Here is a 26,695-nt window from a genome sequence, read left to right as displayed (position 1 = left end):
ACAGTCAAACATTAAAATCTTGTTAGAAAGGGAACACATAGAAAGCATTTTTGTTACTCATTATTTGATAATTAACAACAAAATAAGGAATATATAGTGATAATTCAAAACACTTTATATAAACATTTTGTAATTAATTTTTGTAATTAATTTGCTCTGTTGCAGTTTTACCAGTTCATTTTGTGTATATATGTATATGTGTGTGTGTGTGTGTGTGTTGTGTGTGTGCGTGTGTGCACGTGTGTGGGTGTCTATTTTGCACTCCTGATATTCTAGAGAGTCACCCCTTGATTGCTACACACTTTTTTTCTGACCAGTGGCTGATTTGTAGTTTGTACCACCAAAAGATTCACTGAGTTTTCAAATTTTTTCGTATTTCCCATTCATTTCCTCTGTCTTCATTTTTGACCGTGAAGAAGTCAAGTGTAAGTATTTTTTTTTGGACTCTTTAACATATCCGAATCATGTCCATGATTTGTTTGTGTGTTCGTATTGCTAATGTGACAAAAGTCACCAAGTGTCATCTCATTCCGATGAAGCTAAGATTTTTAAAATTTCAAAATATAACATTTTATATTAAAAAAACAAAGAGGGCCAGAGGGTTAATCGTATTAAAATCGGAGTATTGATGTCCATGTAACGTTAAACGAGTCAAAATGTATTTTTACCATACATTTTTATTTATTTATTTATTTAATTTTTTTTATTATTATTATTTTACCTCGAGTAGGTTCTGTAGCTTTTATTCTATGCTTCAGTTGGAAACTTCTACAAGAGCCCAAATGCAGTCTGTTCAAAAGCTGTATAGGCTGCCACCTGCTGGACGGTTAAAGACAGACAGTCAATCACATGTGGCAAAAAAAAAAAAATAATCAGTGTACTGTGGTCTTTCAACCAACAGAGGGCAACCTAAGTAGTACTTAAAAAAATGTTTTTTTTTTTTGACTGAAAAGATTATACTTCCAAAATGCTCCTGTTTTCTCCATATTTACCAATTTGTGAGAATTTATTTATTTGCTTGGACCTCACAGAACAGAAGACTTTTATTCTCTAGTTTGTAGCCACAACAGCAGATTTTCCACCACTGAATAGCTGCTATGCAGGTTGTTCCTGTGAAGTCAGCAAAGTTCCACTTTTGAGACTCTTATCAGCCACTTTCACATGGCCAACGAGCGCGTTGTCAGTGGGCATCTATCAGCCACTTAGGGTATGTTTATGCACACACCTTTGAAGCAGAAAACAGAGCAACTCATTGTCTAGGCCTATTTTTTAAACCAACACACACATATTTTTAGAAGAATCTGACTGATCAGCACTCAAGAGTTCTGTGCATAAAGATGGTGTCCACCAAACATTCATGCAGTTTTAGTGATAGCTTTTCCAGAGAAACAGGAGTGATGCAGTTATTTTAAGCTTTAATTCCTCTCCTGTCCTAATGGTTCCTGAATGGAGTGATTGTAGCACACATTTCCTTTGAGACTAGGAGCGTCAGGAGGGGGAGGGGCAGGGAATTGGGCTGGTGTTGAGGAATGCCACATTGTGTTTATCCTTTTGTTCCCATCACTTTGGGCAGTCTCAGATGACTCTGACACGGCAAACAATCACCTCCCCTCCCAGCCTTCACAGGTACAATGAGAAGGGCAGTTAGCACTAAACAGGAAGCACCAGCTCAGAGCTCTGTGGCAGGACAGAACAGCCCGTCATTCCTCGAGGGAGGAGTTGTGTACAGCTCCTTATTTGGTTGAGAGTGATCACATGGGCTGCCGCGTCTGAACAACAGTTGTGAAGAAGTCAGAGAACTTCGAACTCTGGCAAGCCCAGGAGACTTGGGGTGAGACCGAGAAAAAAAGACTCAAGGAATATAACACTGAGCACATGGTGTGAGGGAAAATGCCCACAAACTTCACAGTGTTGCCGGTGGAGGACACCCCTCTATCAAATCCAGACTATGATGGAGAGATAATGAAAGAAGAGGACAAGGAGGAGCCATACACAGCAGCGGGACCCAACTCAGGTGAGAGTTTTCTGTGGAAAACCTGCCTGGACATGTGCAAACAGAAGAGGAGAACTTTTAAAGGCTTATTGCACAAGGCTTGGGTTTTCTTAAAAGCGTCTGTGTTTACAGTAAGCGCATCCTCAGAAGAAGCAAACGTGTGCCATGTTTACTGCCATGTGTTTGTGAAATCATCTTCCATGGAGTGTAAACAAGTGGTGGTTTGCTGGTGCCTTTTTCTCCTTCATTTTCCTGTTTCTCTTTTACTCTGACGTCTTTCATCTGTTGCTTCACATTTTTGTGTATAAAAAAGAAACCTTAAAGTCAAGTTGCACAATGTTTTCTTCTATTCTGGACGTTCTGAACTTTCTTTTGTGGATTCCATTCAAATTTAAAGGGACAGTTCACCCAAAAAATGAAAATTCTGTCATTGTTTACTCATCCTCAAGTTTCAAATCTGTATGAATTTCTTTCTTCTTCTGAACACAGAAAAATACATTTTGAAGAATGTTGGTAACCAAACAGTTTCTGACATCTGTAGTATTTTTTCCATTCTATGGAGTCAGTAGCTACCCTCAACTATTTGGTTACCAACATTCTTCAAAATATCTTCTTCTGTGTTTAGCAGAAGAAACAAATTCATAGGTCTGGAACAACATGAGAGTGAGTAAATGAAATAAGAATCTGAAATAAGATTCATTCATCAGGCATTTTAAGTTACATCAGGATTCTTGTAGTGTAGCTTGTTACATCTTTGTTTACATCAAATGAGGAATTTGTGGTCTGGCGTCAACAGCTTGCTGGTCGATCATTTTCTGCCTTGACAAACTATTGGAACAGGCATAATCATCTTAAAGTTCATTGTTATCCATTCACATAATCTGTTTTCTTTTATGTGTGTTAATGTGTGTACAGGGGTGTGTAGCAGAGCTTGTTGCTCATCATTATGGAATTTGTCATCTTCCTTTTAACTGGCACATTTAAAACTTTCCATGACAAAAATAAGTTTAATTGTGCTGTTTCCCTTTCAAGATGAAATACTGCTTGTGAAAAAACCTTCCCGTGGCTGTAAAAGCATTTTGTATAGGCTGCATCAGATGAACATTTAACCCTCATTAACCCTATAAAGCCCTACAGTAGAGTACATAAATTTCCTATAAATTAACAAGGTCAGAACTTTGACAAAAAAAAAACGTGCTCTACGTGCCTTCTGCCCTCTGATTGATTGTTCATGCATACAACTATAAAAATGTCCTATTCAGGCCATCTTTTTAATGTGAAAACTACAAAAAAATATAATGAGTTTTATAAAGTAAACATAATACATTGTGTGTCAATTTGGGTTTACTTGATTAGCCATACATCATTTTATATGGAAAATCATGTTAAAATGCAAGTATCAGATATGATACATAAGGCATTTGGGGAACATTTATCTCTCGATCATCATTGTATTGATCATAAAACTAAGCATTTAAATATCATCTTGTGTTATTAGGAGAATTTCATCTTATCTTTTGGCCACATAAATAACATTTGTACTAAATTGCATACTTTTGCTCAGTTTTGGCCTCTGCATAAAACTGATGCTTTTTCCATCCTCAAGTAGGTGCTCCCTATTCTCCCTACATCATACATATATCATAAATATATCAATGGAATAAATTACACTTTAATATATATATATATATATATATATATATAAACTGTTATTATTAATAGTTATATTTGTCTGAATCTGTTATACTTTTAAAATCAGGTCTTTATACAGTAAATGCACGCCAACTGAGCTTTCCCAAAACATCACAGATTTGTCCCTTTGGGATTTCATCATTTATATACAAAATTAGCTGTGTACAGGATGATAAACACAACTTACAAGCCACATGGAAGGAATTCTCAGGAAAAGGATGTTTCGGAAACCTTGAAAGCTTTTTATGAACCTCCTCTGTTATTGTTCTGTTTTCACTGCGGAAAGAGACCTGAAATTAGATCCAGTGGCAGCACAGGCCTGGAAAATAGATATCTCCCGGTTTACTACAACTTTAAAATCAACTTTCTCAGTCTGTCAAACAGCAGCAATACCTGTACCTCAATGCAGCAATGAGCCCAGTCTTAAATCTGTTCAGTAGTTTGAGTGTCACTGCTTAAAAACTATAAAATATAAATCATTCCCATACACATCTAATATTTAGTTAAATATAAATCTTTAAATGTTTATCATAATCATATTATAACTACTTCAGTAATTTCACACTGGACACATTCCTTAAGTTTCACTTTGAAATGTTTCTAAAATTGCACGAATGAGGTCTAGCAATGCCGATGAACTGGAATTCAGTTTTTCTTTCTGCGCATAATATTCTCTTTCGGTTGACTAACTGGTTTTGACTAAGCCTTTACTGTAATCCCCTCCTTGAGTTGATAAGAAGTCATTCAAGACTCGCGCTCAGTCAGTGATCCAGTACAGAGGGTCTAAGAAATACAGCACAGAACCAGTCTGATGCTGTTTTTGAACCTCAGAGAGAACAAAACAAACTGGAGAGCAGGGCGAGGCTGATATCACCTTCATAAAGCTCGTAATGGTATAAAAATCGAGTGAAGAAGAGAGAGAAAGAGGCAATCAGATACGAGAGGTAGGAGACTCGGACAACTGCTGAGATGCAGAGACAGGCTGCACTCCTTCACACGGACCACCGTCCTTCTTGACAATGCTAAGGAGTTTGTCTGCATTGCTTGCAACAAGTCGAGCAGACTAAGTGAAGACTACTGAACTGGAATAAATTAGAAATCAGCTGCAGTCCTGTCCCAAACAGACAGATTGGCATTAGAGCAGACTGTACAGCAATTTCCTGAGGCACAGCGTCTCCTCTTTTAAACAAACGAGGTAAAAAGGTTCTTGCTGTTCATCAGAGACGTTCACGCCTTTGTCTCCCTCACAGCATGGAGTGTGAAGAAGGTTTGAATGTAGAGACTTTAGGTGAGTTAGAATCTCATTGATATGGATCATCAAAAGATCATTACAATGGCAAGAGTAAGCTGATTTTAAATCGACTTGTTAATTAATGTTGAGCATTTGAAATTTCACATACTGGGAAAAATGCTTCGACCTATATATACACATTGGTAATGTTTCACTTTCTTTTTTTACCGTCAACATATGTTTCTTGGTGTGCGGTAGACAGCTCACAGGTCTCCTGATGTGAGGGTTTAAGAAGATATATACACAGGGGCATGGCCGTAGCCAGGCTTTGAAAATTAGTGAGGTCCGGATGAGGGGATGGTTGGGGGGAGATTGGATGCTATAATAACCTCTTATTATAGAATTGTGCTATAATAACCCCTATATATATACAACTCATTATACACTATTAACACTTTAAAATAGACAGAAATTTTTGTGAAAGAAAGAAGTTTTCTGTTTTGGAGGGATTTTAATTTTAAATCATACCCTATTTATTGCATCAAAATTTGTTAATACATTTCTATAGTTATGGGGTGGATAATTTTATCAGTTGTTTATTATACATGCAACAATACTGTTATAGTTTTTATTTATAACCATTAACCAGTCCTCACTCGCAACTCTCTCAAGCCTCGTTCACTCCGCCAGCGTCCCGCAGCGATCATTTTCATACCACGGACGCTAAACATTCTTGCAAACTGTCTAAACTGAATTATACATACAGACATATGAGGAGTTGAATAGCAAATTGGTCATTCAGAGAACAAATTTTATTTTTGAACATGAAAAATTTACCGAGGTTCGGACCTCGGTGACCTCATAGCTGGCTACGGGCCTGCACAGGGGTGCACATAAGTTTTTCAGCCTGGTTCTCATATGAGAACCTGGAGATTTGGTTATGTCCTCACACGCGCCATGGCATGTAGTGTGACCCATAAAATATTTTAAAAAAATAATTAATAATAGTGATAATAATATCATTGCACTTTATTTAGTTTTTTTTTTTTTTTTTTTTTGTATATAAATATAAATAATCAAGTGTGATAATTCTATTTTATTTTAAAATAAAAAGCCAGTATTACATACAAATGCAATTATTTCATAGTAAACTTAAAAATAAAATGTTATTATTTTTATTATCATTATTTTAATTTTTATTTTCATCATTTTCAAACGTAAAATCAGCGAGCTTTTATTTTGGCGGGTTGCCGGCAAGTAAGTATTATGCGCTTCCGGGTTTAGCGCTGCTGATAGAATTGCGTCAGTGAATGAAATGTCACAGACAGTTTTGCTTTGAAAACGGCAGCGGTAGCCTAGATTATGCTTTCAGTTTGGATAGAAATCTTATACGGTACAGTTTGTCGATCTAAAATGGTAATTTTACACTAACAGCTGTCAACCATGTCGGTACGCAAATGCGCTGTCAGAACTTATTTACACAGCACATTTTTAATTTTGGTCGCGCATGCGGACCACTTATGTGCACCCCTGTATATACAGATTAAAACATATTAAAAAACATATCACAATTCACAGTTTCAAATGTCTTTTAGAAAAATATCGGTAACACTTTAGCGATTTCGATAGTCCACTTTAGACATTCTACTAACAGTAAGCTATTTTGCAACTACATGTCAACTAGCAGTCATTTGAGTATTAGTAGACAGTCTGCTTAATATATTCTAACACTTTTTTGATGGATCTAGAAAATATGAAATTGACTCTGAGAAACTTTGCAAGTATATGTCAACTTATTCTACTCTAAGAGTTAGTAAACATGTATTTGCAAATTAATGAGCATTAGTTGACATGTAGTTGCAAAGTTACTTATAGTTAGTATAATGTCAAAAGTGGATTATAAAAATAAAGTTTAAGCAAAATATCTAATGCTTGTTTGCTGCATATATATGGTGAATGCAAACAATCATGGCATATTAAACAACATACTGACATTAAACACTTTGCGGGTTATTTCAAAGATGACGTGACCCTTTATTTGTTTCAACAGTGTCTAAATGAAAGGTTTCAGTTACATTTCTTGACTAAAATAACAGATGAAGAGTTATGTGGAAAATTTGAGTTTTGTAATGTTTTCCCAAGACAAGAACAAACCTTTTCAAGTTGAGTTAACACTTCTAACTTTTTTTTTTTTTTGTACCATATTATGGAAGCCTGTTTCCGCCACTGAATAAAAAATAAAAAAGGTAATAAAAAGGTGACTTTTTTCTCAGAATTGTGTGATATAAACTCATAATTGCGAGTTAAAAACTGTTATTCTGAGAAATAAAGTCAGAATTGTGTTATATAACTTTATAACTCACAATTGTGAGTTTATATCTCACAATTCTGTGGAAAAAAAAGTCTGTTATGCATCTTCTAACAATGAGGTGCATGTTTCTGTGTGAGTTTGTTGTGTTTGGAGTGACTTAAAAGTCTGGTATGTAGCAATTTACATTAAAAATCCATTTTATAACCCTTAGATTAAATATCTTTCATTTTTTCTAAATGGTGTAGCATATTCCAGCCTTTAAACTAAAAATCAGCCTGTCTCTGATTTAAACCTTATTTATGTTTTCTCTCATTTGCCAGGTGACGAGACTCCCAGAGAAACCAGCTCCTTAATCAGTACGGATCATGATGACAGCATCTATGGCAAGAATATGGCTCTCTATGAGGTAGGCTAACAAACTGCTTAAAAGCAACCCTTTCATCTTTATGCATCAGCTATCACTGTTTGAGAACATTATGTTAAAATAAAATACTTCACCTTATTTATATAGTGTCTCTAAGTTCCAATGCAATGCTTTATGTATTAATTATTTGGCTCCTCTATCACAGGATGAGATGGACAGCACACCAATGGTGTCATCTCTCCTCAATAAACTGGCCAACTACACCAACATAACCCAGGGGGCCGTCGAGCACGAGGAGGCTGAGAGTGAGGATGGGATTCAGAGGGTCACCGTAAATGTGAGTCTCCAAACTGACTCGCACCGAAATGGTTAACAGACTCTCAAACACGCATTGAATTCACAGCTTCCGCAGACATTTTGTTGCCATCTCATGTTTTCGTTTTGTGTGTCAATCTGTTTCAAGGGCCCTCAGATGGGCACATTTATAGGTGTGTTCCTGCCCTGCATGCAGAACATTCTGGGAGTGATTCTTTTCCTGCGGCTCACATGGATAGTGGGTACCGCGGGAATCGTGGAGTCCCTTGCTATCGTCTTCATGTGCTGTTCTTGCGTGAGTTGTTTTTTCTTCCATTTTCAGTTTAAAAACAGGTTTTTTGTACTTGCTAACCGAGTTTATTAGTGTATACAGGTGTGAAAAGACACATGAAGCCATTTCTTCAATCACTTAAAAATGCCTTTTTGTCAGTTTTGACAGTTTTGTCACGCAAACAAATGAAAAGCTTAACATGGCCAAAAGTATGTCAACACTTCCTTATCGGAATAATTATTGAATTCCAGTGACAAATCTTGATTCTATATTGTGACTTTCTAGACAACTATGAGCTTCAGACTTTGTGCCAACAGTTTCATGACAGGTGCAGAAGAACTTTACTAGCCTACTCAAAGCCTGGTACTGTGTTTTTTTTTTTTTTGTTAATAAAAACTAATAGGACTGCAAAAAACAAATTAAGTTGAAATTAAATTTTTAAGTTAAAAGTTTTTTGTTTTCTTTTAAACTCAGTATATTATATAAAACTTGAAACCTTTGCAAATCTTTGAGTGTGTAAAAAATCCATCTTCCAAACCATGCCTTTACCTAAATACACAATTTATATTTTAGAGCTGTCAGAATGGATTTCACAGGAAATTGCATACGTAATTCTCCCATGCATGTCAAGACATATCCGTACGCAGAAAAATGTAGCTATGTGGAGCAGGAAGCTGACAGTTTGTTGTCAGTTACAAAGAATGAGAAAAACTGACCATGGATCATTCAATATGGCAAACATTTGGGGATTTACCAGCTGTAAAAAACAACAACAACAAAAAATGGTTATTTATTTGTCCATTTGCTTTGATAAGATTGTCCTGTATCCGTGTACACCAATCCCTTAACCACATTCATCCATGCAGATGTTAAAAAATTTGAAAAGACACAGTTTGAACATTAACTTTGGCAGCCCTAAAATATTAAAACTAAAAGTAAAACTGGAAAGCTCTGCAACAATTAAAACTAAAGGTGAACTCTAACAAAAAATCAAGTTAATTGAAAAAACTAATTGCCAGTAGAAATAAAAACTAAATAAAAAATTCAAGACTATATTAACCCTGAAACAAGCCATATATACAGGTTTGTCTTTTTGTTTCTATACACATTTGGCTATATGAGGTATTCTTATAGCCTTTTTTGATCATATATTTTCCACTCATATTTAACAAAATATTTAGTATTTTGTTAATATAAATAAATCTGTTTTGCATCTGCCTTTTTCTTATCTCTAGACAATGCTGACTGCAATTTCAATGAGTGCCATTGCAACTAATGGTGTAGTGCCTGGTATGATTTTAATCTGTTATATCACTCTTTTCTATATTCCATATTTGTTTTAAGTCAACTTGATTCTCTTCTTATCCCGCTTTAGCTGGTGGTTCATACTACATGATCTCCAGAGCATTAGGCCCAGAGTTTGGAGGAGCAGTGGGTTTGTGTTTCTACCTGGGCACCACATTTGCAGGTTCTATGTACATACTAGGAACCATGGAAATTTTTTTGGTGAGTCAAAACTTACAGACCAACATTAACAATTTCTTGCAAACAAAAACAGTACTTATTCAGCACTACAGAATAGCTCGTGTCAGCACTGAACTAACACGAGTCAGCAGATTCTGTCATTAACTTGCCCTAGACATAACCTCAAAAATCACATTAACTTATGGATCCTCAGTATGATAACAATAACCCTTTCTCTCTTTCATTCACTGTTACAGATATACATAATGCCCAATGCTGCTGTGTTTAAAACAGAGCCTGGAGAGCCAACTGGAATGCAAAATAACATGCGCATTTATGGAACATGCTGTTTAGTTATCATGACTCTGGTAGTGTTTGTTGGAGTGAAATATGTCAACAAGATGGCTTTGGTCTTCCTGTCCTGTGTAATGCTGTCAATTATGGCCATCTATGCAGGGGTCATCCAATCTGCCATCAAGCCTCCCAATTCTCAGTGAGTGTTGCTGTAATTTTTTACATGGACATTTAAACTTCACACAGCATAAAACATTACGCTGAGTTCAAGTGTACAAATTATTATGTCTCACATTCAAGTCGGAAACATGACATGGAATTAGTCTTAAAAAACATATATTGTTAAAGTAAATCTTATATTGTTCACATTATAAAAAGCAACAAAAACAACAAAAAGCAGCACAGTGGAGGGCAAAATTGTCCCACTAACAGGAAGCAATGTAACAAATTCTCATGATGCCCGTGATGTTATATACAAATTATATATGATTAAATTATATGTGATTCTAACCCTCCACATCGGTACTTCGGCCATTGTGGCCTGGGCTACATGGCGTGACATTACAACAAAACTGCATCTGCAAGTTTCTGGACACTTCATTTTTTTATTTTATTGTAATTTATTTATTTATTTTGGGTCTAGAAAAGCCTACGGCTTAAAATTTGCTATAGCTTAATTTACAATGTTTAAATGTTTACGTTATATTGAATATGATGGAGCATATTATTTGAACACAATTACATTTCTGGTCTCTTTTGTACATCAACAGAATTTGTCTGCTAGGCAACCGCACCTTGCAAAATTCTGGGTTTGACAAGTGTCTAAAGACAGATCTCATCAACAACGTAACCACCCCCACCCAACTATGGAAGCTTTTTTGTAAAGGTGGCATTGAAAATGAAACATGTGATGAATACTTCACCCTTAACAATTTAACAGAGATTCAAGCTGTTCCTGGCTTGCTCAGCGGGGTCATATCAGGTGAACAGTCAAATAAAATTACACAGCAAGCTATATAAATCTCATTTAACTTCAAATTAGTTTTCATGATGATAACAAATTTAAATAGTCGGTTTGTTTGTATTTTTTGTCTGATGCTTTTTCACAAAGACTTCAATTTAGGTTGCTCAGTGTTTTACTAAGTGTTAATGTTTCTCCTAGATAACATGTGGGGACACTATGGACAATACAAGACGATAGTGGAGAAGGAGGGGCAGAGTTCAGAACGAGCTTCAGATAACTCCAATGACGTTCCAATTTATGTCCTCAATGACATCAGTACCTTCTTCACCCTTCTGGTTGGAATCTACTTCCCTTCAGTTACAGGTATTTCAAACCTGTATGACTTTCTTTTTTTGTGCAGAAAGGTGAATTTTTGCAGTACTGGTGAATTTCAGTATAATTAAATGGAATGTGGGATTTTCAAGATCCAAAATGACAAAAATCACCATATTATTACAACAACTCTACAGTCACATGAAGCATGAAAAGTGACTGAAAGGCCTACATTTTCATTTACATCTGCCTGGTTTCATAATATTTTGTAGGCTTTACATAAAAAAAAAAAAAAATTGTGTCATTTAGGTGCTTTTGTTTTTTTACTGACATGAAATTGTAGCAAAAATGTCAGTGCTCTAACAAGAGTTATATTAGCTGAATACATAAATAACAATTGCTGTTGAACGCAAATAAATGCATAAAGTAGTAAAACTCAGAACAGAAACTGAAAGTGGATTTAATGAAGACCAAGTTCCAGTGAAATATATTTACAATCCTCTTTAAGTCCATCATTAGTGGCAGTTTCTCTGTGCAGATGATAAGGTTGTAGGGTGTGACAGCGTCTGAAATAGACAATTTAGTTTATAGTTACAGTGTCTTTTCCATTTGTTTATGTAAAAACAATTCTGTTTATGAAAGCCGAAAATTGCAAAATTGTGAGCCCTTCACAATGTTACTTGTGCTTCCATGTGTTTTTAGTTTTTTGATACTGTTTTGGCAACAAATGACTAAAAACAGAACTTTTTTTTTTTTTTTTTATAACCTATTTTGCTTACAAAAGAGATGATTCACCTGCAGGTTTGGTTTCAGTGGATTGTGAGTAAACATTCACTTCACTGAGTGCTCTTTTTGGTCTTTTGGTGTCAGGTTTTATACAGAGAGAAACCTCTTCAAATGATTCAAAGTGTGATTGATCTGTGTGAATGATTCAGATGGAATTGCAAACTATTTCAAGAGCATTTTTCTAACACACTTGGCTGATTTTTATAAGTACCCAAGTCAAAAGAAAGATTCTGTGTAACACTGTGTAAAATATTGTTAATGTATTGAAAGACATTGTGCCTAATACATCAAATAGCTTCACTACTAAAAAAACCCGATGTGGTTTAAAAACGAACAACAATATTGAAAAGTTCAGTTAAACTATTTGCTGTGGGAAAAGTGTTTTAAAAGAATCTCTCTGATTTTCACAGGAATCATGGCTGGGTCGAACAGGTCTGGAGATCTTAGAGACCCTCAGAGATCTATTCCCACTGGTACCATTATGGCTATTGCAACCACCTCCATTATCTGTATCTTTGTCTGCAAAAAAAGAAGCCTCTAGGGAAATAATTTAAAGCAGTTGGTTTTGTAAACAATTTTTTAATGAATTATTTGTCAGGTCAGATGAATACCTTAATTATGCTAATCAGACCTTTCCTGTGTGGTGTTATTTGGAGCATGTATTGAAGGTGTGGCACTGCGAGACAAGTAAGTGCTGTTTGGTAATATCTGGTTTACAAAAATGCTTTCTAAATCAGTTCAGATAAGACCTGCGGTCACAGATTTAATACATTCTTTCTGTTTTTACATGCTCGCTTTCGTAATAGGTATGGCGAGTCAGTTAAAGGGACTCTAGCTGTTGCAACACTAGCTTGGCCATCTTCTTGGGTGATTGTGATTGGCTCATTTTTCTCCTGTTGTGGGGCGGGGCTACAGAGCCTCACCGGTGCTCCTAGGATCCTTCAGGCTATAGCTCGAGATGGCATCATGCCATTCTTACAGGTAACAACATGCCCTGGCTTCCCTTTGTGATTAGATAAAGGCACATTTACATGTCCTGAGGCACTGGTCTGTTTGAATTGTTCTTACTTACAAAAAATATATAGAAAGACAGAAATGACAGTGTGCAAAGCTCTTGACTATGAAGACTAACATGGCCTACTTCTTTCTGGTAGGTGTTTGGTCGTAGCAAACCTAATGGTGAGCCAACCTGGGCCTTACTCCTAACTGCAGCGATCTGTGAGATTGGGATCCTCATTGGTTCCCTGGATCATGTTGCTCCCATCCTCTCTATGTGAGTGTGTTCTCCTTGCTTTCACATCTTTACTTTGTGACATAACTAGACCCAGACAGAATCTTTTTTTTTTCTTTGCACAGATTAAGGGAGTAAAATCTATAAAAATGCAAAATGTAAACAATGCAAAATTGCATTGCATTGAAATTGACTAATTTAAGTGCTTAAATATATTTCAGATGCAATCACCTAATGACTTAATGGCATTTACACATAGTGTTACACACTATTGCACAAATATCAATTTAGCTTCTAAACAAATTGTAACAGTAGAGATTTTTTTATGATGAACAGATTTACAGTTAAACATAAGTAATTTTTATTTTTAACACTTATTATTAACACTATTTTTAAAAATATTTATAATTTTATGAATATTATAAAATGTGTATCAGTGAAATTTTGTACTATAATTGTGCCTGACTGTATTTGTGGTCATCACCTGCAGTGTTTCAATCAGTGTTACTTAAATATTTTGAGATACTATTATGGTTTTAGTTAATAGTTTGAATTTAAAGTATTGTCTGTTTTATTATAAATTTTGCTAAAGCTTTACTAATTTTGTTGTCTGATTTTTGTGTTTTTTATTATTTTTTTAACAGTTCTATGTACACTACCAGTCAAAAGGTTTTTAATGTTTTTTTTGTTTTTTTTTATAAAAGTCTCTTCTGCTCACCAAGCCTGAATTTAATTGATCCAAAGTACAGCAAAAACAATAACATACTTTTACTTTTACAATACTTTTACTATTTAAATGAACTGTTTTCTATTTGAATATATTTTACAATGTAATTTATTCCTGTGATTTCAAAGCTGAATTTTTAGCATCACTACTCCAGTCACATGATCCTTCAGAAATCATTGTAATATTCTGATTTGCTGCTATAAAAAAAAAAGAAAACAGCTGAACATCCCAAAAACCAATTATATATATATATATATAGCGACTCCAAGGTTTTGAATGGTATAGTGTATAATGTTAGAAATATTTTTTTATTTCAGATAAATGCTGATCTTTATATTCATCAAGGAATCCTGAAAAATTTACTGAACTGTTTTAAATATTGATAATAATAATAATAATAATAATAAAAAGGTTTATTGAACAGTAAATCAGCATATTAGAAGGATTTCTTAAGGATCATGTGACACTGAAGACTGGAGTAATGATGTTGAAAATTTAGCTTTGATCACAGGAATAAATTACATTTTAAAATATATTCAAATAGAAAGCATTTATTTTAAATAGTAGTAATATTTCACAATATTACTGCTTATTTTGGATCAAATAAACACAGGCTTGGTGAGCAGAAGAACATTCTTTAAAAAACATTAAAAATCTTACTGTTCAAAAACTTTTGACTGGTAGTGTACATAGAACTGTTAAAAAATAATAAAAATCACAAAAATCTTTGGCTGGTGTAGTGTAGTTTTTATCCATTTTTATTTCAGTTTTAGATTTAGTTATTTTGGTGAATTTTTGTATAATTTAAACTAAATGAAAGAAAATCAGTTAACATTTATTTTATTTCAATTGACAAAATGTTTTGTATGGTTTTAGTTTTAGTTGTAGTTGTAGTTAACTATAATAATCCTGCTTCCAATTTCTACTTTGCAGGTTTTTCTTGATGTGTTACCTCTTTGTAAACTTGGCTTGTGCTGTCCAAACACTTCTACGCACCCCGAATTGGAGGCCAAGATTCAAGTTCTACCACTGGTAAGTAACACTTTATGATTATTAGAGCAACAAGTCAAGTCACCATTATTTATACAGCTCTTTATACAATACAGATTACTTCAAAGCAGCTTTATAAGGATAAATAGAAAAATAATGATTCAAAAGTGCAAACAGAGATCAATTCTGCTGTAAAGCAGCTCTAAGAAAAACAATAGTGTCGTTGTTCAGTTGAGGTCAGTTCAGTGTTGATTCAGTTCCATTCAATAACTGTGTAAAGATCATCAGTTATGAAAGTAGATCAATTAAACTTTAAAGGAGTACTGTAGAAAACAGTGTTGTCATCATTTCAGTTCAGTTCAGGGGCCAGTTGCATAAACAAAGCCACTATGTTAAGACTGTCTGTCTTAACTAGTGTGACCAACTACCTTTTTGAAACTTACTTTAAAAAGTTATGACCGCCTTGAAAAAAAGAAAGAAAAAGAAATGGCTAACTTTTTAAGACTTGTCTAAGAACTTTATTTAACCGGCCCCAGTTTGCATCCAACAATGTCATACGGTCAATTCAATAATAAAAGCAGCAAGGAACCCAAACAACATTGGTAACAGTTTTTCTCAACAAGCAACAGCTTTGTGGGAAGGGCACATTTTGTTGTCCTACATGCTTACAAATTCATGCTGTTACATGGACATTGGTTTTTCATTAACCAAACAAGTGTAGTGTAATGCCTATTTAATTCCATCTGCATGTAAATCGAGGTAGAATGGACCAGTCTGAGTTAATGTTTGATTGTGTGAACTACCATTAAATGCACCATTGGATTTGTTTAAATGTCTGCAGGTCCCTCTCTTTTCTTGGGATGAGCCTGAGTCTGTCACTCATGTTCGTCTCATCTTGGTACTATGCTTTGGTTGTCATTCTGTTTTCTGGATGCATCTACAAGTACATTGAATACAGAGGGTAAGCAAGAGTTTGTCTTATTCATAGTGTTTTAAAGCAAAATGTTTTATATTAACTCCCTATTTTATTTCACCTCAGGGCAGAGAAGGAATGGGGAGACGGGATTCGAGGATTATCCCTTAATGCAGCTCAATATGCCCTAATAAAATTGGAGGAGGCGCCACCTCACACCAAGAACTGGAGGTGAGCATCCAGAAGAATCCAGTGCTGTATAAGCTTCTTCATACTTGACAGAATCTAAGGCAAATATTTCAAATGTAACTCATCTTCCAGACCTCAGCTGCTGGTGCTCTAAAGTTGGACTCTGACTTGGGGGTAAAACATCCACGTCTGCTCTCCTTTACCTCGCAGCTGAAGGCTGGGAAAGGCCTGACCATCGTCTGCTCAGTGCTGGAGGGCACCTACATGGCTCGTGATGCAGATGCAAAGCTCTCTGAAAAGGTGAAGGCATACAGTTAAAGCCAAGCCTCTTTGGCTTTGATAGCAAAGCCAATTTGTTTTTGGCTTTGACAACTCAATAGCATTCTTTGAGGTTATTGCGTATTCCTGGGTTTCCCAAACAGTGGTTCATAAATGAAACACACGGTGCATTATTAAAATTATTTTTTTATTTTTTTTATTTTACAGTATACTTGTAATTTACAACAGTAATATAGATCTGTCTTGATTGTTATAATTAGAGTTAAAACATACTACTGTTACTGCTACTACTAATAATAATGAATTATGTATTTTTTCCAATTTTAGGCATAGTTTTTTTTTTTACCTTGCACTTCAGAACAGCTTACAACCATAAGAAAATAATAAATGCACCACTAAATGTTGAGGTTTTTCATTGTATATACAGAAGAAAAAATGTAGGTAATGTTAAAAAGTAAAACAAACAAAAAGGGCTTTTCTACACAGCTACAATGGCCCCATTTGAAAATGCTGGCAATATTTTATGTTGTCAAATTAGGCAATTTAGGGCTTATAATATATAACAGTATAGTATAGAATTCACATAGAAATCTCACAGTTTATGTGTGGTTACTCTGGTTTGGCTTACAGAAGGTTGCTGGCTCAAACCTTGCAAAAAATAAGCCATGGCCATCGTGCCCTTGAGAAAGACACTTAACTGCAGATTGCTCAAGAGTGAAAGTCCTTGTAATAAGTTTATGGCTTATGGTGACATTGTATGACAGTCATGAAACAAATTCCCTTTTAGATTCCTCACCTTACTATAATTTTTAATCTACACTGTAGTCAATTTTGTCATTTTGTTAAATACAGTTCAAGGATTAGTAGTGATTAAATATAGACACATATGTTGCCTTTCTAACAGCATTTTTATTTATTTCAGCTTATGTCCCAGTACATATTGTATTTACCATACTTATGTCAAACTAAAAATTATTCAACATAATGTTAACTTACTAACATTACCCTGTTTTGTTTTTTCTTTTTCACAGAATATCAAAGCAGCCATGGCAAAGGAGAAAACAAAGGGTTTCTGTCATGTGGTGGTGTCCTCTAACCAGCGGGATGGTTTCTCTCACCTGATCCAGTCTGCAGGCTTGGGTGGCATGAAGCACAATGCAGTGCTGATGGCCTGGCCCGCCAACTGGAAACAGGCCGAGAGCTCCCTCTCCTGGAAGAACTTCATCGGTGCGCATGTGTCATTTTCTGATACTAAGCTGTCATAAAGTCAGATAATCAGTTTAAGGCAATAAGGTCAGGGATTATTAATGAAGATTATAAGGCTTAAGATTGTAGTTGAGCTTTATTTTGAGTGAGCTTTTGTAGGCTTTAGGTCTCAAAGTACCAAAAACGCTGCAGTATTACAATAATTCCACGTCATTTTAGATCAGTTTGTGAAAGGTATTTGTGAAATCGTTGCAGTAATATCAGTCAGTTTGACAAAATAGTAAAAACTATGTCAATGTTTTGTCCCAAAGAAACCGTCAGAGAGACAACAGCTGCCCACCAGGCCCTGTTAGTGGCAAAAAACATCGATACCTTTCCCACAAACCAGGACCGGTTAGCTGAGGGTACCATTGATGTCTGGTGGATTGTCCACGATGGTGGTCTACTCATGCTTCTTCCGTTCCTGCTCCGCCAGCACAAGGTAACAGAATGTCTGATACAGAAAACTGATCATTTTTTACCAATAGTTATATTGCTTTTCTCTCCCTGAAATCATGTAGGTTTGGAGAAGGTGTAAAATGAGGATCTTCACAGTGGCTCAGATGGATGACAACAGCATCCAGATGAAGAAAGACCTACAGATGTTCTTGTACCATCTGCGTCTTGATGCAAAGGTGGAAGTTGTGGAAATGGTGAGATATAATTTTGATCTGCATTGGCTTAAAATCAATTATAATGTTTTTATAATTATTATAATTTATTATTAATCTAAATTATGAATAAATTATTAAAACATTTTAATGTAAGAAATGTATTATTATATTATAATAATAATAGTATAGTATAGTAAATATGGTGACATTTTTGCAAGATACTGGAACTGAATTTTTCAATATGTCAATGTCTCTGTAGCAAGCAGGCGATATCTCGGCCTTCACGTATGAGAAGACCCTTGTGATGGAGCAACGCTCTCAGATGCTGAAGCAAATGCAGCTTTCTAAGACAGAGTGGGAGAGAGAGGTAATATTTCTCCAGCAATCTATTCTATTGTTATTGCTGTTTGGTTATTATGGGACTCTATGGGGTTTAAATCAATGTGTTTGCAGTCAGTGCACTTCATGGAGAGTCATAAGTTTTAGATTCAGTTTCAAGGTATTACTTGCATTAGAGTTAGAGCTCTGTTTTACATGAAGCCTCTTCCTCCTGCTTAACAATTTTGGATTATTTGCTATGTGGCGACTGCCAGATTCAAAGCATCTCAGATGAATCCCGGAATTCTATCAAGAGGAAGCCCTACGGAGAGAAACCAACTCAAAGCAACAAGTTTCAAGTGCCAACTATAATTCTGGACGAGGAGGTAGCTCAGGCTTTTAACTCTTACCGATCCTATACGTTTACTCTCCGTCAACTCTACTAGCACCAGATAACCATCCTGTCCACCTCTTCTGAACCATTCCATCCAAACTAGCTCTTTTCCACTGTGGCTGGTGCCTGAGCTGGAGCCAGTGACTTGGGAGCTGTGGAAGTTGTGCCCACTGACATCACTGGTCCTCTTGTTGGAGACCAGGATTTTTGTGTTCAAAAGCGCAGCTCGGTTCCAGATTGGGCACCATCTCTGACACCAGCCCTTAGTGGAAAAGCAGTAATCCCTTCACATTGTGAGACATGACAGAGCCACAGCTTTCACCAATGGTTGCTTTTTGCAACTCTTAATTCTGCTATAGATTTTACCTCATCAATTTGAAAATTCCTTATTATTTAGCAATAAGCATAACATGGCAATGAAATGACTGTGGCCCTGAAAATGTCATAGTTTTATTTGTTTATAGCATGTCTGCATGTCATTATGGAGCATGAGAGTGTCTCGATACTGAGTTTTGAGTGAAAACGTTTGCAACTCCACTAAGTATTCTACTTTATTTTAAGATTGTTTATTTAATCAAACTACACTACCATTCAAAAGTTTGGGTTTAAAAAAAAAAAAAAGTATAATCTCTAATGCTCACCAATGTTTTCTATTTGAATATATTTTAAAATGTATTTATTCCTGTGATGCAAAGCTGAATTTTCAGCATATTACTCCAGTCTTCAGTGTCACATGATCCTTCAGAAATCATTCTAATATGCTAAATTAGCGCTCAAGAAACGTCTTAATTACCAAGGCTGAAAATATAATATAATATACATTTCTTATATTTATTAAAATATGATTACTTTTGTGGAAACAGTGAATGATTTTTTTTTTTTTTGAATTCTTAGATGTTCAAAAGAGAAGGGAAACATTATGAAACATTATAGATGTCTTTTAATATCACTTTTGATCTATTTAGCGCATCCTTTCTGATTAGAAGTATTAATTTCTTATTCTATTAATTTCATTTATTATTTTCATAATGACACCAAACTTTTGAGCTGTGGTGTATTTGTTTGTTTACTTTTGCTTTCTGTATTGAAGAGTTTTTGGTTATTTACTCTGTGGTCAGTCTAGTTACTAATCCATAGTTTGTTTCTGTTTGTGGATATCGCAACATTCCCACAACATTCATTCCCTGCTGAAAAGATTAGCTTAACTGATGTGCTGGTGGTATATTATCCAGTAAGGCACACCAGACCAGCATAAACCTGCCTGGACCACCAAGGAAATTTCCTTGACCCAAGCTGATCTTTTCAGTGGTTCTTTTAACAAAGTTTGTCTATCTAGGTCCTGCCAGTCTGCTATCCAGCAGCATTTTCAGTGAACATTAATGGAGTTTGTTGTTGTAAACAGAGTGTGTCTTGTTCTTTCAGGCTCAGCTGATTCATGACAGGAACACTAAGTCACATGCCACTCTGAACGACAAGGCCACGCCAACTTCTGACCGGGTCCATATGACCTGGACTAAAGAGAAGCTGATTAGTGAGAGAAACCGCCACCGGGAGGCTCACATGACTGTGCGGGATATCTTCAATATGAAACCGTAAGTCCAATAAAGACCGTAAATCAATAAAGTCAATTTTGCAGTTCATCTGAATCTGTTTTATCATGTTTCAAAATAAAAACGTTTGCTTTTTTCAAGCTAAGATATTTTGTTTTGTCCTTCCAGAGAGTGGGAGAATCTGTAAGTTTCTTTGACTCTTGTGCAAGCGATTTGTGTGCTTAAGAGTCTGTATTAGTTGTCTGGTCTGTGTTACAGTAGTAGATATAAACAAGATGTGTTGCATGTGTGTCACACTAAACATGCGGCATGAATTGGTGTGTGTCTCTGTGTGTGGCCTGCTTGAGTCAGTGTGAGTCACAGTCACGGCATGTGTCAGCATGAAGCATTGTGACGTAGATGTTTCTGTTTGCATGTGTTTCAACACTAACTTTGTGCTTGCTTGGGATAACACCTGAAGTTAGTCAGCTAGTATGATGGTATGTATTATTTTTAGTGCTAAGCTGCAGAATATTGGCCGTTAGTTGTATTAATTAAGAGTGTTTTGTTTATTGTTGCTGTTGACATCTGTTTCTGGCTATTAACTACGGTGGCTGAGAGAGCTCAACGCGCTGCAACTTCAGAAAACACATGCAAATAGAAAAAACACCAGCAAATCAAGAAAACATCTTCATCAGTTTGACAGCAGGTGGTGCAAATGCTCACAACGCAAACAAATAAAGAAACGCGCTGCAAATGCTCACAACCAAATAAAGAATTTTATTTGCAGCACAACCAAATATAAGAAGTTTCTTTGTTTGGTTGTGCTGTGAGTATTTGCAGTGCGTTTCTTTATTCGGTTGTGTTGTGAGCATTTGCATGTGCGTGTGTTGTCAAATTGATGAAGTTGTTTTCTTAATTTGCAGGTGTTTTTTCTATTTGCAGCGTGTTGAGCTCTCTCGGCCACCGTAGTTAACACATACTTAACATTAGCATATGGATGAATTGTACATTAGTTTTACATTTCTCTCATCTAGGGCTGTGTGGATAATTCAGGCTCATCTGTTTTCTAGCAAAGTAGATGGTTCTTTTTTGTAATCCTTTGCACAGATAAGGATTTAAGAAAAATCAGAAGAAATTTCTGAAGAAGTAAAAAAAAAACAATAGTTTTATTTTTTCTAATTTTTTTTTATAAATCTATCACTCGACCTTGAATCCTGCACTGTCTTTAAGAATATAAGTCTTTAAGATAAAGATATCAGCCTTTGAGCAATGGATCCCCGTCATGTTTCAAAGCATTTTTAAGCAAATACAATAAAATATATTCACTAATTTCATGATATAGCAAACAATCAAGTATGAATCTCTGCTAAAGCTGCAGTACTTTAAGACATACACTACCAACTACAAACATACAGTAAGTCAGTAAAACTTCAAAAAAAAAAAAGAATACTGATATTCATCAAGAAGCATTCAACTGATCAAAAGTAACTCTAAAAACTTTTATGTTATTAAAAAAATATGTTTCAAATAAATGCTGTTCATTTGAACTTTGTCCATCAATTCTGAATGGAAAAAAATATATATAACTATATTTATATTTATATTTGTGTGTGTGTGTGTGTGTATAAGCAGCCCAACTGTTTTTAACATTAATAATAATAAAAAGAACCAAGTATGGCTGCTGCAGAATTCAGCTTTGCCATCACAGGAATCAATTACACTTTAAATATATTAAAAATAAACTAGTGCTGTCAATCGATTAAAAAATTTAATCGCATTAATCACAGTCATGGACTGTGATTAATCATGATTAATCGCAAATTTAAAATACTAGGATTTACCTGTAAATGTGTTGAAATAAAGAAATGCGTGACAAACTAGTTTAAGGAAACAGAACCTTTCACACTTGCACCAGGTATGAGACATAATCCTTATTATTCTTTTATCATTATTCTTTTGTTTTTATTCAGCCATTATCAGCCTTTATACTGGCAATAAAACATTTACCAAGCCACATCGCTTCAATCCCAGTATGCATTTACCCAACTACTACCAAAAGTATTTCTAAATAAATACAACAAAACATTTTCTTGCGACCTTACGTGAAGTATTATGACAAAATGCATTATTGGACCTGTAACTTCTGCAGGTGCATTAGAGCTAATATTAGCATCATGCTTCATAAGACAATTTATGAGATTAATAGTACACTTTTACTCAGAACTCACTTCAAACCACCATCGAGTGTTTGTAATAACTTCCTTTTGCGATCACATGTGGAATTTGGTCGTTTACTGTTGTTAAAATATGCTATTTTGCTATGTATTGTATAAAACATACAAATATCCTATCGTAATCGTGTGTTTATTATTTTATATAATCTATAGTGGCTGTTGTCATATTTATTTCTGCTGTGTAACGTGCTCTGCTGAAACTCACGTTGTTTGTGATGTTAACCGCCTCTCTGTTCTTAAGTTGCCAGGGATACATTCCAAGTATAATACACATTAGTAAAAGGATCTATTTTCATTTTTATTTGTCTATATACACCTTGGGCAGCCGCGGTACATGATAAAAGTAGCCCAAAAAAACGTAACCCATGGCTCTATAATGTTTCCCGCGACTGTATTTTCAAAATAGCCCACTTGTGCCGTTACCCTGGCAACACTGGTGCTGTACCCTCATCACACAATGATAGATAACCTTCCACGCTGCGATGACGGGAAGAAGTTGGGGGTCAAACCTTATCGAACATTTAATTTGCGTTAAAAAATATTGTATTAACATTGACACCCCTTAAATAAACAAAACATTTTTAAAATCGCAATAATATTTCACAGTACAGTTTTTCTGTATTTTTGATCAAATAAATGCAGCCTAGGTGATCATGAGAGACTTTTTTCAAAACCATTTAAAAAAAATCTTACTTCAAATGTAATATATGTAAAAAATATATAGGCCTACTGGTAAGATATTTTATGATTTCTTTCCATCTTAAGTAAGCATAAAGGAATCTACTGACCTGCACTGCTCTGACGACATCATTGCAGCATTTAAATACTAAATTGTGATTGATCTTCTACTTTCTACATTCATGTGCATATTCAGTTGTTATTGATCTGTCATATACAACTGATATATTAGTATATAGTACAACTGATATAGGCTACTATTGTTCATGTTTCCCTAAGCGCTAACCGCTAAGTCTTAATGCTAAATGTGAATGGCTGATTTTTCACAGGGATCAGACTAACGTGAGAAGAATGCACACTGCAGTCAAACTGAATGAGGTTGTAGTCAACAAATCCCAGGGAGCCCAACTGGTGCTGCTGAATATGCCAGGACCACCCAAAAACAAGGGCGGAGACGAGAATTGTATCCTTTCATCAGCTGAATGCAGACAGTTGCACGTCTGCTAAAAAAGGGGCTGTGATACGTAATGGAAAGAATCTTGATAACATGGTCTGTCATTTTCTTTCAGACTTAGAGCTTAATTCGTAGTGAGTTACAGTTTAAATGTCACCTTCATGTACAGCAGTTCTCCGCACTTCTCCTTCACTCTGAGGTCAGACATGGAGTTCCTGGAGGTCCTCATAGAGGGATTGGACCGGGTGCTGCTGGTCCGAGGTAGCGGCAGGGAAGTCATCACCATTTACTCGTAGCATCATGAATATTTCTTTGAGGAGAGATTGTCCAAAGCTGCACAGATACTATACAGATGGACTCAGGACAGGCAATAGCACTCCGGCTGCAGGCCAACACAACACATTTGAGGATCCAAGAGGATTCTTCTCATTTTCTTTTCATTTAGATTTGTCCACTCGTGATTGGATCGCCAAACAGATTTTAATATCAAGTGTATACAGGGTCCTTAGATGTGGTCCTTAATAATCATTTAAATAAAGACAGGCTTAGATTTATCCCATAAGACTTGAAGAGAGTGACGTCAGCTGTTGTATTGCTGAGTCATATGACGTCTGGGAAGGGACTGTGTTTGAATCATTAAAGTGCTTGTAATTTATATGTATTAAATGTATATATTTTTGTATCTCATCATATTCTTCTGCTGAGCTTTATGCACTGTGTGATGTTTGTCTGATTCATAAGATTTTTGTTTTGTTATCAGTATTGCTCACTTTGCATTATGTGTAAAATCATGATTATATCATCAGCCAAATCATATGGTTGAGGCCGGTTAGTATTTTTTTGTTTGTTTGTTTTAATACTATTTTTCCCCTAAATGTTTAAGGTTCCCCAAGGAACATTTCAGTGAACAGTTCTTTAAATAATCTTCTTTTTTTTCCCAGTGTGAAGAATATTTTAAAGAACCCCTTTCCAGTATAAAGAACTGTGAAAAGGTTCAATGGATTTTAATGGTTCTTCATGGAACCATGGATGCCAATAAAGAACCTTTATTTTTAGTATTTTAAGTGTCCATCATGAAGGTAAATTCAGTGTTCATAGAGGTCTTTTATATGATTACACTCCTAATTGGAAAATGTGTAAATAAAATATATAGTGACTGAACTGTTTATTGCTGAATATTTTCTGAAAATGTTTTTAATCAACAAACATGGACCTTATAATCTTGCATAAAACTGCAGACTCACACCTTGTTGCACAACGCACACCCTCCTCTCCAGTAGAGGGAGATTGTGTGTGTGTGTGTGTGTGTGTGTGTGTGTGTGCGTGCGTGTGTGTTTTACTGATACTCAAAAACATAGACAATGACAAAAAAGTAAAATAAAAAAAAAAATTGTTAAACACCTTAACTAGCTTAATATGCCTCTGATGTTTCACATTAGGCTCTATTTTGAGTTTATTCCCATGGCAAGGTTTCTCATCATGTGATTTGGAATGACTAATTTCAGTAGCTCACAGTTATAGCACGTGTCCTGGTGCACACTAGTATAAAAACACACTGTATCCAGAGCTATTTTTATCTCACCTGCCTTCACATAGGGGTAAAACGATTATAGTTATATCTTTAACATGATCTTTATTTAGCAATAGGGCTTTCTTATTTAAAAATTCAGCAAGAAAATACGGTAACACTTTAGAATAGGGAACACTTATTCACTATTAACTACGACTTTTCCCTCAATAAATTTCAAATTAGCTGCTTATTAATAGTTAGTAAGGTAGTTGTTAAGTTTAGGTATCGGGTAGGATTAGGGATGTAGAATAAGGCATTAATATGTGCTTAATTACTACTCATAAATGGCTAATATTCTAGTAATATGCATGCTAATAAGCAACTAGTTAAGAGACCCTAAAATAAAGTGTTACCGAAAATACAAACTGTTAAAAATGTCAAAATATTTGTTGGGTAATATGGTGATACTACACAATGAAATAAAATTACATAAACATGTCAGTGGTTACAAATTGATACTTGTGATTTTTAGCCCCTTGATTTTTATTTTGTAAAGATTAAAAATATTCATTGAGGATTCCACAACCACTTTTTCTGTCTTTTTCCATAGAGTGGAGATGTGCTCTTAACATAATGGGTTCTTTTGTTCACAGCACTACAGGATGCAAATGTTTTGTGATGGATCCTTGTGCCAAAGCCTCTGTAGCTTTTCACCCTGGAAACACAAAATGATTTAATGATCATGTCACGTATGTTTAGCAAAATTTGACTCACATTCATACAAGACACAGAGTCGCTGTATTTGTGCTAATTCTAAATATTATAATTTAAATAATAATTCATTCGTTAATATTTTAATTATATTAATAGGTCCATATCAGTGCTAAAACATTGAATGCCATTTTAATTTTTTATAGTTTTAAAGAGAAAGAAAAAAAGGAAGGAAAAAAAAAGAAAGTGGGAATCTTAGCCTACATTCCCTTTGCCTTTCTCCTCTTTTCTTTGATCTTCTTGAGAAGGAGCAAAGGTATTGTGTAGGTGTCAAGTCAATGTCACACTAAGAGATCCTAAAGCTTTAACCAGGGTCAACACACTAGCTCTGACATGAATGACTTTTCCTTCTAGTCCGAACATCATGACAATCCATCTCTTTCATGCATGGGAAAAAAGTAGGTGGAATTCAGTACTAAAAATAAAAGTCACAAATAGAGCTAAAGAGCATTTTACAGTGCCAATGGAGAACCTATGTTCCATAAAGAACTTTTGGTGATTTAAACAACCCAGACACAGATACTCTGAATTTCATTTTGAATCTATAAACGTAACAAAAACAGCACTTTAATCTCCAAAGAACCGTAAAAGTAAGTCTAGAGCCCAATGCAATGAAAAA

At 35.2% G+C, this 26,695-nt stretch overlaps 1 protein-coding gene and 1 long non-coding RNA gene across 2 annotated transcripts; both read left to right on the top strand.

Moving 5' to 3' along the window:
- Positions 1-1,602: 1,602 nt before the first annotated feature.
- Positions 1,603-25,037, top strand: slc12a7a (solute carrier family 12 member 7a). Its single transcript, XM_058755687.1, is given in 27 exon segments — positions 1,603-2,014; positions 7,548-7,633; positions 7,797-7,928; positions 8,055-8,201; positions 9,413-9,467; positions 9,553-9,683; positions 9,899-10,134; positions 10,706-10,917; positions 11,098-11,262; positions 12,408-12,506; positions 12,627-12,684; positions 12,804-12,978; positions 13,152-13,270; positions 14,889-14,987; positions 15,787-15,906; positions 15,985-16,089; positions 16,180-16,193; positions 16,196-16,347; positions 17,358-17,553; positions 17,844-18,013; positions 18,093-18,224; positions 18,445-18,552; positions 18,779-18,889; positions 20,320-20,489; positions 20,616-20,630; positions 23,671-23,804; positions 24,000-25,037. Coding segments are annotated over 27 exon segments (3,357 nt in total). The 5' UTR covers positions 1,603-1,890; the 3' UTR covers positions 24,092-25,037.
- LOC131526953 (uncharacterized) lies at positions 20,637-23,073 on the top strand. The gene is made up of 2 exons (XR_009267563.1): positions 20,637-21,016; positions 21,381-23,073. It is a non-coding gene; the product is annotated as an uncharacterized LOC131526953 (long non-coding RNA).
- Positions 25,038-26,695: the final 1,658 nt, after the last annotated feature.

This window comes from Onychostoma macrolepis, chromosome 02 (genome assembly GCF_012432095.1).
Source record: "Onychostoma macrolepis isolate SWU-2019 chromosome 02, ASM1243209v1, whole genome shotgun sequence".
NCBI lineage: Eukaryota > Metazoa > Chordata > Actinopteri > Cypriniformes > Cyprinidae > Onychostoma > Onychostoma macrolepis.
The sequence above is the reverse complement of the archived record's forward strand: the minus strand, read 5'-3'. Positions and strand labels throughout refer to the sequence as shown.